The sequence below is a fragment of the Rhipicephalus sanguineus genome, chromosome 1 (genome assembly GCF_013339695.2).
Source record: "Rhipicephalus sanguineus isolate Rsan-2018 chromosome 1, BIME_Rsan_1.4, whole genome shotgun sequence".
Taxonomy (NCBI): Eukaryota; Metazoa; Arthropoda; class Arachnida; order Ixodida; family Ixodidae; genus Rhipicephalus; species Rhipicephalus sanguineus.
Window position 1 is genome coordinate 111,261,842 of NC_051176.1, and position 13,900 is coordinate 111,275,741.

General features: G+C 48.3%; 1 protein-coding gene across 2 annotated transcripts in view; it reads left to right on the top strand.

Annotated features, from left to right (window-relative positions):
- LOC119396069 (uncharacterized) overlaps positions 1–13,900 on the top strand; it is a 189,906-nt gene that overhangs the window by 31,114 nt on the left and 144,892 nt on the right. For both annotated transcript variants that reach the window (XM_037663142.2, XM_037663152.2), the window contains exon 7: positions 10,281–10,765. In XM_037663142.2, the coding sequence (XP_037519070.1) occupies positions 10,281–10,765 (485 nt within the window). The remainder of the gene's footprint in view (positions 1–10,280; positions 10,766–13,900) is intronic.

The window sequence follows — 13,900 nt, forward strand, 5'->3', positions numbered from 1 at the left end:
GGGGTTCTTTAACGTTGACCTTAATTTAAGTACACGGGTATTCTTTGCATTTCGCCCCCATTGAAATACGGCCGCCGTGGCTGGGAATCAAACCCGCGCCCTCGAGCTTAGCAGCATGACATCCTACGTGCTAAACTACCATGACGGGTGCACACAAAAGCCTTTGGGATTAGTAACCACTACTTGGGCAGAACTTCTGCTTGGGGTGCGAGTTGGGCACCAGATACAGTATAGACGCTTATAACGTAAGTCGCCGGAGTCGCGAATATCCGCACTATAAGCGGTACCGCACTATAACCAAAACAACCTTTTTCAAAGTCTGCACTTGCGCAAAACGTGTTGAGCATGTAGCCTCGCGTGTCCGACATTCGACATATGCGATTTGGGGCGCTTACAACCACTTAAATCTCCGAATGTTCAAAAATTAACCGCCAAAGACCCGCATTGCCAACGAAATGAACACGGGGAAAAAAAGCAAACAAAACAAAGTGCCATCGCGGAAATTCGCCGACTACCTCGACGTATGCGCATTACACCGAAACCATGTCGAATCGCGACCGAAATTTCACGTGCTGAGCGGTACCGATCGTTCGATTTCGCGGGCGCGCACGCGATGTCCAAGACATTGCAATCGAATCCGTAACCACCATTCGAGAGCTGCATGTGCCAACCATGCCCTCGTTTTCATTAACGATATGATTCCCTTCCCTTCAAGTGCAGCCATCGCAAAAAGTTTCGTTGATTCCGCACCAAACCGCAACTTTTATCGCCCGCGACCGCTACCGAAAAGCAACCAACGCTGATTAGGCCTAGCCTGCGGTTCAGCATGTAGTCGCGGGAAGTTTGTCCAAGACAAGAAGATCGGAGGTCGAAAAGATCGCACTCAAGCACTAACCCAAAAACAGCGCGCGTGATACACAGTTTGTGTTCGCGGCCGGGAGATCAACGGCGACAAAAGCCCGCCAAGGTTTAAGTCCGCGCACTGGCAGAAAAGGCGAAAGCCCGCGTCATGAAGCCGCAAAACTTTTCAATTTGCGGACGAGGTAGCAAACGCGATATCTGTAGCAAGTGTGATAACGACGACGCTTTTCCCGACAGGAAACTTGCTTTAAAGCGCGCTTGATGAGGACGCGATCGTACGTTGCACGCGGAACGCACTGCCGGCAAGCGGCCGCGGAGCCTTGCCGCCGCCGGTGCAAAGGCTACTCCGTCGCCTAGGCAACCACCATCCTTCCCCACTCGGCGAGCCCGCACAGCGCTGCCGCGGTCTTTTTTCCTCCCTCCGCCCCTCGTTCGTTCACTGTGCGTGCCCTCGCCCTTTGTAACGACCTCGTCGCTCCCTCCCCAGCGGCGTACCTCCTTTGAGAACCGCACTCGCTACCGCGTTTGTCGGAAATATTTTCCCGCAACCGCATTATAAACGGTATTTCATCTTGGGGGACTGCACAATAAGCGGTATGCGTATACATGCGGTTCTATGGGAGGGTAAACGGGAGTCGAAAAAGACCGCATTATAACCGGTCCTGCACTATATGCGGTTACGTTATAAGTGGTCTGCACTGTATTAAGATAACGGCAATGAATTTAGAAAAAATTTGTTGAGGAATCTTTGGCTTTAAACATATAAAAATAATTTTCATATAGATTTCGTCCGAACTCACCCTGCAGGCAGTTTTCCCCATGTCCCAGTCATAAATCTCAAAGGGGCACTGCCATAAAATTTCAAGCTCGAGATCTGTCCTTCATTCAATTGCTCGGTATACCTTGGCCAAACTTTAATGCCGCGTCACCTGTAAGTTATTTTATTTCGATGGGCAAACATTGTACTGAAGCTCAATGGGGCGTTCAGCACCCTGCGACATCTGCATTACTGTGACGTGTTCGACGTGATACCATCTTGAGTGACGATACGCTAGTAACGATGACGTTGATCCTAGTGTTTGTATTGTGGCGCCGACTGGTGCCGACGCCTGGAAACACTCTTACTCCCAATAGTTCTTCTCACTCCTCATGCCTGATTTTCGTCACGCGGCTTCGAATGATTTATCATGTGCTCGCCAGACACCATGTCTGGGGACCATTGTGCGCTACAGTTGTGTTCTTTAAAGTGCGGAAAAAGTGTGTCATTTCATTACACATATGGTACATGCCAACAGGACTACAAGCTATCAAACGCCAACAAGTAACACACAGATAGTGTTAATGGAGAATTTTAATTCATCCATAGACTTTGCGTTAGCACAATACCAGATTACCATAGCCATAAACGGGAGAGGCTGGATAAGTGGGGTCATCTGGAGGTGCCAAGAAAAACCTGGCAAGCATGGAATCGTTATTGTAGAAACTTAGCGTATGCTACTTCTCTGCTGGTGTACATTCGCAGCAGTGGTATGATTCCGAATGTGTTGCCTTGTTCAACTTTTTTTCGTCCCAGACACACTGCCGAAAGAAAGAAACATACGTATCTATCGTTGTGGTTGTCCAAAGCATCGCAAGATATCGATATCGTCTGGTAGACCGATATTCTGTCAACCCCTTTGCGTATAACGGAATGCCATACAGGCTAAAATTCTCTAATATAGACGATTTTCCGCAGCTGGTTTATTAAATGAAACTAGATGGCGCCACCGCACCGTGGCCGTCCCCCTACCATGGCCGTCTCCATGGCCATCCCCCTGCCGTGGCCTTTGGCAGCGCTGCTCAATATGTCTTCGTCTGCTCGGCGTTCCCATAGCGTCTGCGCGCACACGAGTAAAAGCGAGCAGACGGCGCAGACGGCAGCGCCGGAAAAGTAAACATGGCGGCACCTGTGGATGTAGTTTCCTTCCGCCTCGAATTTATCACGTCGTCGTCCTGCTCTGTGTGGCCCGTACGTTCAAAACCTACGCATTTATTTGGTTTATATTCGCGTCCTGAAGCTTCGAGAGCGATGTACTCGTCGGTATTTTGCAGTATTTCCAAGATTCATTCTCATATTGTCCGAGACAAGGCTTAGCAAGCATGGCTAAATAAACACAGCTGATCGCAATAATAAAGACAAAGCACACCTGAAGTTTCTTCTCCAGCGTGAGCTGACACAAAGCGATGGCCGATTTTGCCATTTATTTATTGCTGTGAGGACAGTGGGCAAGTAGCAAGCGCGAGTTCGAATCGAAGCGGGGTGTCGCGCCTGCATGGGTGCCGCCATGTTGGCTTGTAACCCCAGCTACTGGCGGTTGCTAACACAACAATTAAAGACATACACCATAAATACGATGCAGATTAAACATATCCCTTATCGTTGTGGCGTGGTACGTACCAAACAAACGCAGATGTCTCAACGTTTTCAACTCTGAGGCGATTACATGTAGAACTATGTTTTGCTGCGCAAGCATGTGACTTGCTTACACCCTGCAGGTGTACGGCCACGGCCGCTTCGCTGGCCCAATGTGTTGGCTGGGGCAAATGGCTGGGGGAAGGCCAGTTACGATCACGTGATCAAACATGGCAGCGCCTGTGCGCCGCTGCGGAAAATCGTCTATAGCTAATTGAGACATACTGGCCAGCATCGCCTATGCTTGCATCCCCAGGCACGTCCTTGTCTCTGCTGGGAACAGCATCCCTTTCTGATTCGCTGCTTTGTAAAGGGTCGGAGCAAAAATGATTCGCGACATTGCAAACCGGGTTGATTCCCAGTTCCAGAATGTTGTGTTCATCGCTTGTCGACACTTAGAAGAAGTAGACTGTTGGGCGAGTTGGTAATTCATTATCAGGGAAACTGCACAAAAAAACGTCGACAAAGGGAGAACAGAACAGCACAAGTGCATACTAAGAACTGAAATTTTTATGGAAAACACGAAAAATATATAGGGCAAACCCACGCCTCAACAAGCTCACGTGTCGTGTGTTCTTTGTGCCGCGCAAGAACTTTGGTTCCTCGGAAAGCAGAGATTGGGTACCTTGATACACACATGTAGGTCTCTTTTGTTTAATCACACACACGTAGGTTTGCCCTATATATTTTTCGTATTTTCAATAAAAATTTCAGTTGTTAGTATGCGCTTGTGCTGTTATGTTCTCCCTTTGTCGATGTTTTTTTTTTTTTTTTTGCAGTTTCCCTCATATTGGTCGACACTGTTGACAGTTTCCCTCATATTGGTCGACACTGTTGACGGTGGCAATGGTGATGCTGGTGACGACATGACTGCACATGTGCGCCTAGCAGATGAAATGTCAGCTGAACCTCACATCACTTCTTTCTGTGGCCACATGATCAGCTGGGGCGCAGTCTGAAGATGATCGCAAGGTAGCTCTGCTAGCGCTACAAGTTGGCGCTACAAGTTGGCAGGCTTGCCACCAGTTTTGAATCGTGCTCGCTGCTGATCATATTAACAGTGATTCCACTCCTGCGCCAACTGCGCCAAATTGTATATACTGCGCCATCCTGATAATATCGGCGAAAATTGCGCCAAACTGCACCAGAGTCTCGGGTTTGGGGCCGTCTATCACCGGCAATTGCACCGCCGGCGCGTCAGAACATGTGCAGCTTGACATTGGGGCCGCCAAAGTCGCAACCACGGACCAAGAATTATTCCGCTGAATAAATAGCGCTCGCGCGTGCGTCCCGAGTAAGCCACAATACCATGCATGCACGGTGCCGACGCGGCTTTGGTTCTGCCAGTCGTCTCGACAGCAAAACGCGTTCTCCGCAGAGGCTCGTGACGTCTATCGGTAGCGACAAAGCGTGGCGGCGATTCATCGGCAGACGTCGTCTGTGCCAGAAACGCTGCTGATAGCGTGTTTCAAGAGTCGCACGGCACGTAAGGAAAACAATGTTCAATAACTACACGCGTGCCGCTAAAGTGCCTGTCACTTCTATTTCTGGACATCGCGGAATGAAATCTGGGATTGCTAGCAATAGATATATGGAACAATATCGAATTTTCCGTGCTTTGCGTCTATGGAGGAGGACGTGAACAGTGGGAACGTGTTGACACTTTTCCTAATATATTCTTTATCCATGGATCTTCATCCAGAAGAGCATTTTCCGTAATTCCTTCCACCAGCACATCCGAGTTTGTAATCACTCTTTGGTAAATACCCCTTAAAAGGCCCTGTCCTTTCGAGCTCGTGAGTGCTAGGGTTCCGATTCGAATTTTTTGGTTGCTTATTTAAAAATGTCATCTCATTAATAAAAGCATGCCTCCTGGTCGGAGCAGCCGCAATTGCGTTTTAATATGCGCAGCTGTCACTAACGGGCCCGTCGCTGACGTCCCACAATGAATCGGCTACACCATGTTACACGTCCGCCTCTCGCTTAGCTGACGGTTAAAAACCTCATACAGTGAAACCTCATTAATACGTACCTGCCGGGAACGCGGCATAACAACGCACTAAACGGTAGTACGCATTAAACACCAAGTACAAATTTGCATCTCCTAGCGTACGCCATCGCAGCCAGCAAAGAAATAGAGTGCCACAGCAAATATTGCCTAAAGTACTCACCACAGAGCCTTTTCTTTATGCCAAAGTGGAGAAAAGATCCTGGCACTCTCGCACGACCGCACGATAGCCCACAGTGGCGACTCCGAAGAGCATTTCGAAACTATTGCAGGGTCCGGGATAGGCGGTCATCGCAGTGACCGACATAGCGTCAGAAAGGACAGTGTGTACTTTCCGCGATATATGTGTGTGCGTCTAACCGTGATCTGCCACTAAACGAAAACTGACAGTCCCAGTGAAATGTGGCACGGCCGCGTGGAGCCGATCGTCTCCCGGCTAGTTGCGTGCAGCGCGTCGCCTACTCAGCTCACGCCATCACTACCGGGCCGCTTGCTGTGCCGCACGCGCGCATTTTTCGTGGAAATGTTGTTGGCACCCACTTCACTCCAGATCGTGTACAGATGCGGCGAGTAGCTTGTTCAGTTAACGCAGCGATGATGAGCTTCATGCAAGCGATGCGCACTCCGCGACGCTCTGGCGGTCCTGGCAGCCGACGGAGGCGCGTTGGGTGGTCGCCTAATAAAAGTGTGCACTATGGTCACAACCGCGCTACTCTTGCTGTACCGTACACGTGCGTTTAGTATGATAGCGTCAATGCAGCGAGGTTTCTCGGCGCCCGCGACCCGCAACGCTAACTACGCAACAGCGATCTGCTTTCGTTTCTGCAAAGCGGTGCGCGCCTGATGACGGCTTAGTAGCGTTTGCTGTCGGGCTAGTTGATACATGGCTGAAGTTCTTCGTCCCTGTCCGAACATTTGCGCCATCAATTCAACTTTAGCCTTGAAGACAGCCCCGCACAACGAGGCTGCAGCGATCGGCGGCCCAGCGCATTCAGGTTGTCGCCTAATAAAAGCGTGCAGTAGGCTTAAAAAGCAGCGCTGCGCCTCACGCGTGCCCGAGCAGATAGCTGAAGATAGTTGCGATAAGGTTGTCGGCGATAGATAAGTCATGTCGGCGCGTTCGTCGGTGGCCGCCACCCCGCCTTCGTTTTTTCCCGATGCTTACCCGCAAAGGCGTCGCCGCAATCGCTCGGAAGTCGGTATCGGTAATCGACCGATCTGCGCACTTCTCAAAAAGATGGAAGACCTTTCGCGGCACATTGTAGCGTCGGGAAGTTGAGCGGCGCAGTAAACTTTTATGGCACAAAAAGTTATCGCGGTACGCACGGTACGCACTAACCGGTAGGCATAGGGCGAACCACTACGGCCTAAGCGGTCAACGAATGCATTGGGCTCTACGGGACTCGGTCGGGGATTCGTCGCAACTACGTTTTAACCGTTAGTACGTTTAAAGCGGGTTCGTATTAACGAGGTTTGACTGTAGTTTCGCTTAAAGGTGAAGCAATGAATGCGATACTAACAAATTTTATTGTTGTACGATGTAAGGCTAGCAGCTAACTCTTTTGGATCCGATCTCGCGTAACTCAACAAAACGCTGGTTTAAGGGAATATAGCCGCTCCAGGAACCGAAGCGTTTTCGTGCTCTGAGTTCTCTAAACGCGAAGTAAGCGTTGAGAGCACAGCAGGTATACGAGCCGTCTCCTGCCTCGAGATAGCGCGCGCAAGCGACTGCGCCCTTAGAACGATGCGGTCCCCTCCCCTCTCCCGGCGTCCCTTCATGCTCCTTACGAAAGACGGCCTGGGCGTTTCCTCTCTGTTCGATAAACAATCGACGGCAGGCCCGCACGCGGGAAGATGTTATCGCATGCGCTCTCCATGCGACGGAGACAGACTGCCGGCTCGCTTCTCCGCTTCAGCCGCGTTCGTCGCCAGTGCTCGCGAGCTTTTACCCGCGACTAGGATGCGCGGGGTGATGTTATCAATTTGGACTTTATAAGCAAAATTATGGCAACTGGGACGGCAAAAACCCCTTGAGAGTGTCCATATAATTGTTATCACAAAAAAATTGAGGAGCCATTCCACTCTGTGAAGTCGATGATAAGCGAAGCTGTTTCGCGCACGGCACAGAGGTGACATGGTGGAGGACAGTTTGGTATGTAAGGCCAGGTTGTTAACGGCCATGCTGTTAAAGTTCAATACGCAATATTAATGCGAATGCCTTAGATGCTTCATCAAACACGAAAATTGACCGTCGCCGGCATCAATCGATTGATGCGAAAAGTAATCATGTGATGGCTTCGTCATCGCGTCGTAGATCGTCAAATCTTGTGATGTCATCATGGCGTCATATATCGTGATGTTACGTGATGACGTCATCACATGACATCGTCGCTTTGCACTGCTTCCGTGATCGGTGCGCCGATCATGGAGGTAGTGCAAAACCAGGCGAGGTGCAGAAAGCTTGCATAGAGGAAGGGGGGGATCAACACCTCGATCGATAAGAAAAAGAACCTGGCTTTTGCCTTGGGGTTGTCTTAGGGGAATGCATTAGGGACAGTGTAGTGTGACTCTTTGGCATTGAGGCACTGCTGCACGTCACGGCGTTTGTCTACCACGTCTGCTGATAACCACATAGATGTATTTAGAGTGTTATTTCATAAAATGCCATTTTACTGATCCGGTATTCTGTTTATTTACTAGTGTCGAAAATAATCACCGAAGAGGTCAATCCGGAACACACAACTGCATGAGCCTTTCTTTTTTCATTAGGGAGTGAAGTATGGAGTTCTCCTGAGATTATTCTTTCCATGAGATTTGCAATGAATCAAAATATTTCTAGCTCTTCATAAGAGCCCCATAATAATTATTCAGGTACTTGAATGTTAATGCAATTTGCTTCTCTACTGCAATCCAAGATGTAAAATTAGCTGCTCCAGACTGCTCCCAGATGCAAAATTATCTGCTCCAAAGTGCTCCAAGATGAAAATTTTGTTGCTCCAAAGTGCTCCAAAATGGAAATTTCGCTGCTCCAAAAATTGCTCCAAATCGGAAGTCCTTGGTAGCATCACTGTATTAATCAGTATAAGAGATAGTTATTCACCCCTCCATTGCATTTTGAGTCTCTAGCTGGTGCTAGGGGAGCGACAACTATACTCATGAATGCAAAAATATTGACATGTATAAATTTGATGTCAGTGCTCCTTCAAATGCTAAGCTATTTTGTTGTGTACTGAAAGCACCCCAATTCAGTTTAGAGAGGGAGAAACAGGTTAGAGTTGCCATGTTTTGGACAATTTAGACGTTGGCTGGCTTGCTCAGAAAGCCACGATAAGCTAAGCTCAACACAGTGGTGATTTGTCAATCTTCACTCTTCCGCATATGATCGCATTCTTAAATAGCAGTGTTAACGCTTAGGGTCGGGTGCATTGAGTTTGTGTCTTTTACATACGCAGTACACTAAGATATGGAAGGTTTTGTTTATCTATTGGCACAGTGTATATAGTTGATAGCTGTGGACAAATGATGCATAAAAACTGAATAGCCTTTGCTATATAAAATGCATTCCATTAAAGGACCCCTGACACCAAAATTGAAACCCCGAGATCTTTGTGTTGTTTGACTTTCCTGTATACGGGGGCACATCTGACCGATTATTAGTGACGAACGTTGCCTTTAAGATATCTTAATTTGGTTTTAAAGTAAGCGTGAGTGCTCACTTGAGTTGGCTGCACCTTGCGACATCCTGGTATGACGTAGATAGAGGCCCCGTGTGACGGAACAATAGGCGAGGCCTATTGTTCCTCACCCCTCTGGCTCTGTTGTCGGGCTGCTCTCGAGGTAGTTTTCGTGAGGGGACACGCGCTTAACAGGTTTAACCTAAAGCCCCGTGCGGGGCCCCGATTTGAAAACCGCGCTGTCAACGTCACCACAGCTTGAGTGCACGTGGTCTTTGACGCTCCCCCGCATGGGGCGCCAGTTTCTTGTGGTTTTTAGGCGGGCGTTTTGAAGTGATGCTAAAATGGTCACAATTAACTACGCTAGAATTAGTTGTACGATACGCTAGAGCATTTACGATTTAATTTAGAGATTACCAGACACAAAGCTACAAATTACAGCAAAAAAGTCACCAACAAAAATTTCGCTGTCAGGGGTCCTTTAAAGCAATCAAAATTTATAATCTTAGTAGTTCTGTCACATCGATAGGGACCAAAATTTATTTGCATCTAAACTTCTAAATATATTCGTGAAAACGTTTGTAACGTTTTCAACAATAAAATGTTTATTCAGCATTTCACAATTATACAAAGACCCTTTACCGTAAAATGCCAAGCAAGCGCCCCTACGGTGAAGGATAATCCGACCAGATTTGGAGGGGCGCTTGCTTGGTCCCGGACCGAAATTCGAGATGGCGACGGGAGAGCTGCTAAATATTGAAAAATGCCCATCCATGTTTCCAATGAAATGCTTTACTTATTTACTGTTTTTATTCCCCCTCGTCACTGTCAAACCTTTGAAGCAGCGATCGGTTTGACCAATATACGACCGGCCACATGACAAGAGAATTTCATAAACAACATTAGTACGCATTCAGTGTACTATTCTTGTGGTTCATTTTGCACAAGCGATGCTCGCCTTGAAGAAAAAGTGGCCGCAGGGGAGGAGGGGGAGGGGGGGCGCTTGCTCGGTCACTGGCGCTTATTTCAGATCTCCCGAAAAAGCGAGGGGGGCGCTTGCTGGGAATTTACGTTAGTTGTTTCAAGAAGATCTTGTGTTTCATGGGTTGTTGTACTGTTCCAGTTTATGTCGCGGCTTATTCTTACTAGAATTTATTCTCGTGTTATCTAGTATGATGGCACTCCTTGCATGATAATCACCTTGCTATTACTTTTGTAGGCATGCTGCCAAAGCTATTGCAGAGTAATTTGTTCATAGTGTGATACTTTTACTACTTGCTCACAGGGCGGGTGCTGATAATGTGTCAAGGGTCAGACAGCGCTGATGCAACTGCCTTTGTCAGACCTGGAGCAACCAGAGCACCTGAAGCTACCAAAGCTGCTTCAACAAATGAAGCTGCTCAAGTGACGGAATGTGCCCCACTAACCACTACTCTCAGGCAGATGAGTGGTATTGAAGCATTAAGAAATTCAGATGTAGCAGAATATGTAGAAATAGCTGAAAACACTTCTTCAAACTCTTCTGAAGTTGGTGAACTTGAACAAATAATTATTGCAGCATTGACATCGTCATTGCCTACAGTAGGACACATCAGGAGCCCTCCACTTTTCATACCCAACAACCCATTCAAACGGCCGGACCACCTGGAAGTGGGCAAACATTATGCTGTGTATGTGTCGCAGATATACAGTGTCCACCACTTCTACATCCAAAAGAAAGGACTAGACGCTTCTGTTCGTCTGGAAGCTCTCATGAACCAGCTGGAATCAGTGAGTGATTTTTTTTTTCTAAAAGTGTGCATTCGCAAAGCCCAAGTTCGGGCATTGCAATTAAATGAGCATGTTGTGTATGTCACATGATGGTGATCATGTTTGTGAATTATGAAACAGAGAGGTGGTATGAAAATAGCTGAAATTTCAAACGGAAGACTGTGCATCCTTCCACCTTACAAGCTTCGTTTGGAGTTGCCACGTTCACAACTCGTGTTATGTGGAACATGCACTGTCACCACTAAAAGTGTGCCGTGCTGCAGAAAAAAAAATGGAAGAGGAAAATTAAAGGGAAGCTGCTTGCAGATGCTAGTCGAAGCAAAGGGAGAGAGTCTCTGTTGGTGGTGACGCTCACTTACTGTCACTGCAGCCAACAATTGTGCCTGCAGTTCTTGAACTTGTGCTATAATAATAGCACAAACTTCACATGGCGACCACGATCACCTTCTTGCTCCTGCAATTGCTTCTGCCACTTGGAGTAAATGGGCTTTAAGATTGTCTTTCGTTACTGTGAGGGAGCTTTTGGTAGGGGCGGGCTTTCATATTGTAACTTATTACCGTAAAATTCCGAGCAAGTGCCGGCAAAGTGGGGGGGAAGGGGCTATCTCGGAACAGCACCAAAATTCAAGATGGCGGCAAAATTTTTGCGCCAGAAAAAAAAAAAACTCAGTGCGCATGGATTAAAATTTGATTACAGTGAACTTTATTTAGGCCCAGGATTTGTTGTAGCTTTTAATCGCTTTCAAAACCATCGAAAGACTCCTCCGAGTCGGTTGCAAAAAACAGGTCGCAGCATTCCGCTTGAAGTCCGCCGCGGTCTTCTGGCACCACAGCTCCAACATCGGCCAGTTCGCTGTGCAGGTCGCGGTCCTTCAAGCCATCGAGTGCGTTACTAATGCCGCATCCCTTGAAGGACCGTGCCACTGTCTCCTCAGGTACAGTGGCCCACGCCTCGGCAACAAAATTGAGCACATGTTGCCGCGACGGCTTCTTCAAGTTTCCTTTCGGTGTTCGCGCTTCCTCACGCATATACTGCTCCCACAAACGCCGCAAGGTGGACTTGAACGGCTTACTCCAATACACGTCAACAGGCTGCAGGATGCTCGTGCACCTCGCAGGCATGTAAAGCATGTCGGTGTCGTACTCCTCGAAGGCATTTGTGGCGGCTTGTGTCTTATGGATGGGCACCTGGTCCAACACTAGTAAGCGTCGCACGTAGACGACTGGGCCCCAGACTCTCGACAGCCATTCTTGAATTTTCTCCGATGTCATCCAGCCGTTTTTTGTGGCGGTGAGACGAACATTTGCTACGAATGGGAAAAACAGCGTTGTGATAAAACGAACTAGGCGACAATGTGACCCCTCGCCCCCATCAAAAAAATAAAATTATTCTCACCTGGTATGCGAAGGCTCGCAAAGGCCCTGGCTGGAATTTTTCTGCTTTGATCCTTGAAGATAATGAAGGCCGGTAGCTTGTGGCCGGTGGCGCAAGCAGCTAGGCAAACCGTGAAGCCTCGCCAGGCACATCCTGTGTTCGCAATCCGTATGGTGCTTTCGCCGACCACGTTGTTTGTCTTGTTGGCGGGGTTGTCTGTTTGCACCATCGTCTGATCCATGTTGGCCATGTTATATAAGGTGTAGCCGTTGCGCCGTCGCAGCAAGTTTGCGGAAGACCGAAAGGCACTTGCTGCCTCCGAAAGTTCCTCGGGCGTCTTCTGGCTCTCGTTCGTAGCGCGGCACATTGCAACGCCGAACCGCTCTTTCCAGCGATTTATGTAATGGCTGGAGGCTACGAAGTTTCCCAGCTGCATGCTGTTGGCAATTTTGACGGGCTCTTCGGAAAGAATCCGGTTGCTGATGGCACGTCCTGCACTTCTTTCGCGCAAATTATCGAAATTCTTCTCCCATTCCCGTATCCGCTTCCAGTCGAGCTTGAAATGTCGAGACGTCTGGTGCACATCCTTTCCGTTTTCTCAATGCCATCGAATAACATCGATTTTCTTCGCCACTGTGTAGGACTGCATAGGCGTAGCTGACCTCTTACCACAAACACAAAGCAACAAATGGTGTGGAGCGGAGCAATCTGGCTGCAGTGCAAAGCAGGATTGGATTGGATTGGATTCATGGCAGCCAGCAGGATTACAAAAAAAAAAGCAATATTTGTAGAAAAATCCACGGAGACCTTTTTTTGTCAACTGGATGTGGCAGGCCACTGTTGCCTGGGCGCGTTATCGCAGAGCGGTGGAAGGGGGGAGGGGCTTTCCCAGAACGGCGCGGATATTTGAAATTGCCGGTGAAGTGGAGGGGGGGGGGGGGGCACTTGTACGGGGGGGGGCGCTTGCTCAGAATTTTACAGTAGTCTTACCAGACAGCTGTACAGTTAGTAATGTAAAAATTTTAAATGCAAATCTTACATACTGTACATGCTCGAATCATCTCAGCTTGCTGTAGGACACCTACAATTTCATGTGCAATTGATAATTACAGGGATACTGAACAAAAATATGAAAAAATGACGAAAGCATCTAAATTCCACTCTGAAGACGCGACTGTTCCGATAAACAGTTTATTTCACATATTTCTGAACAGTTGGCTGTATTTTTGGAGGATTGTGAGCGTGTGGAGCCATATGGCAACGGCTGTGACTTCAAGCATGCCAGCAGTGGAAGCAGGTGTGCACTCTCCTGTCCCGCTACTTCGCTTTCTCCATCTCTCCTTTACATCTCACTCTCCCCCTTCCACAAAGGGGCGGAGACATGCCCTACCCGCGAGCATTTTTCACGGCTGGTGCTGTTCGTACTGGTTCTGGGGACCATAGTGGGTGCGGAGTGGCCTGGGAGATGCAGGCAATGGCTGGCATGGTTGGCATGGTTGGCATGCTCGTTTCCAGCATGTTAAACGTCACCTCTTATAGTTCACAGCACAGCCGCTGGACGTGGCAGTTTGTGAAAAATGCAATAAATTCAATTTTTTCTGCTAGTTTCTGCCTGAAAACAAGGTTGTGTCAAACAGTTTCAGCACCAAGGCTCTCAGTTGGGCTTGAAATCTTGGCAGCAAAAGTTTTGTTCAGTATCCCTAATGGTACATTCAGACAACAGACGGAATCTGGATTTGGAGAGGTAGACAGCACATCAC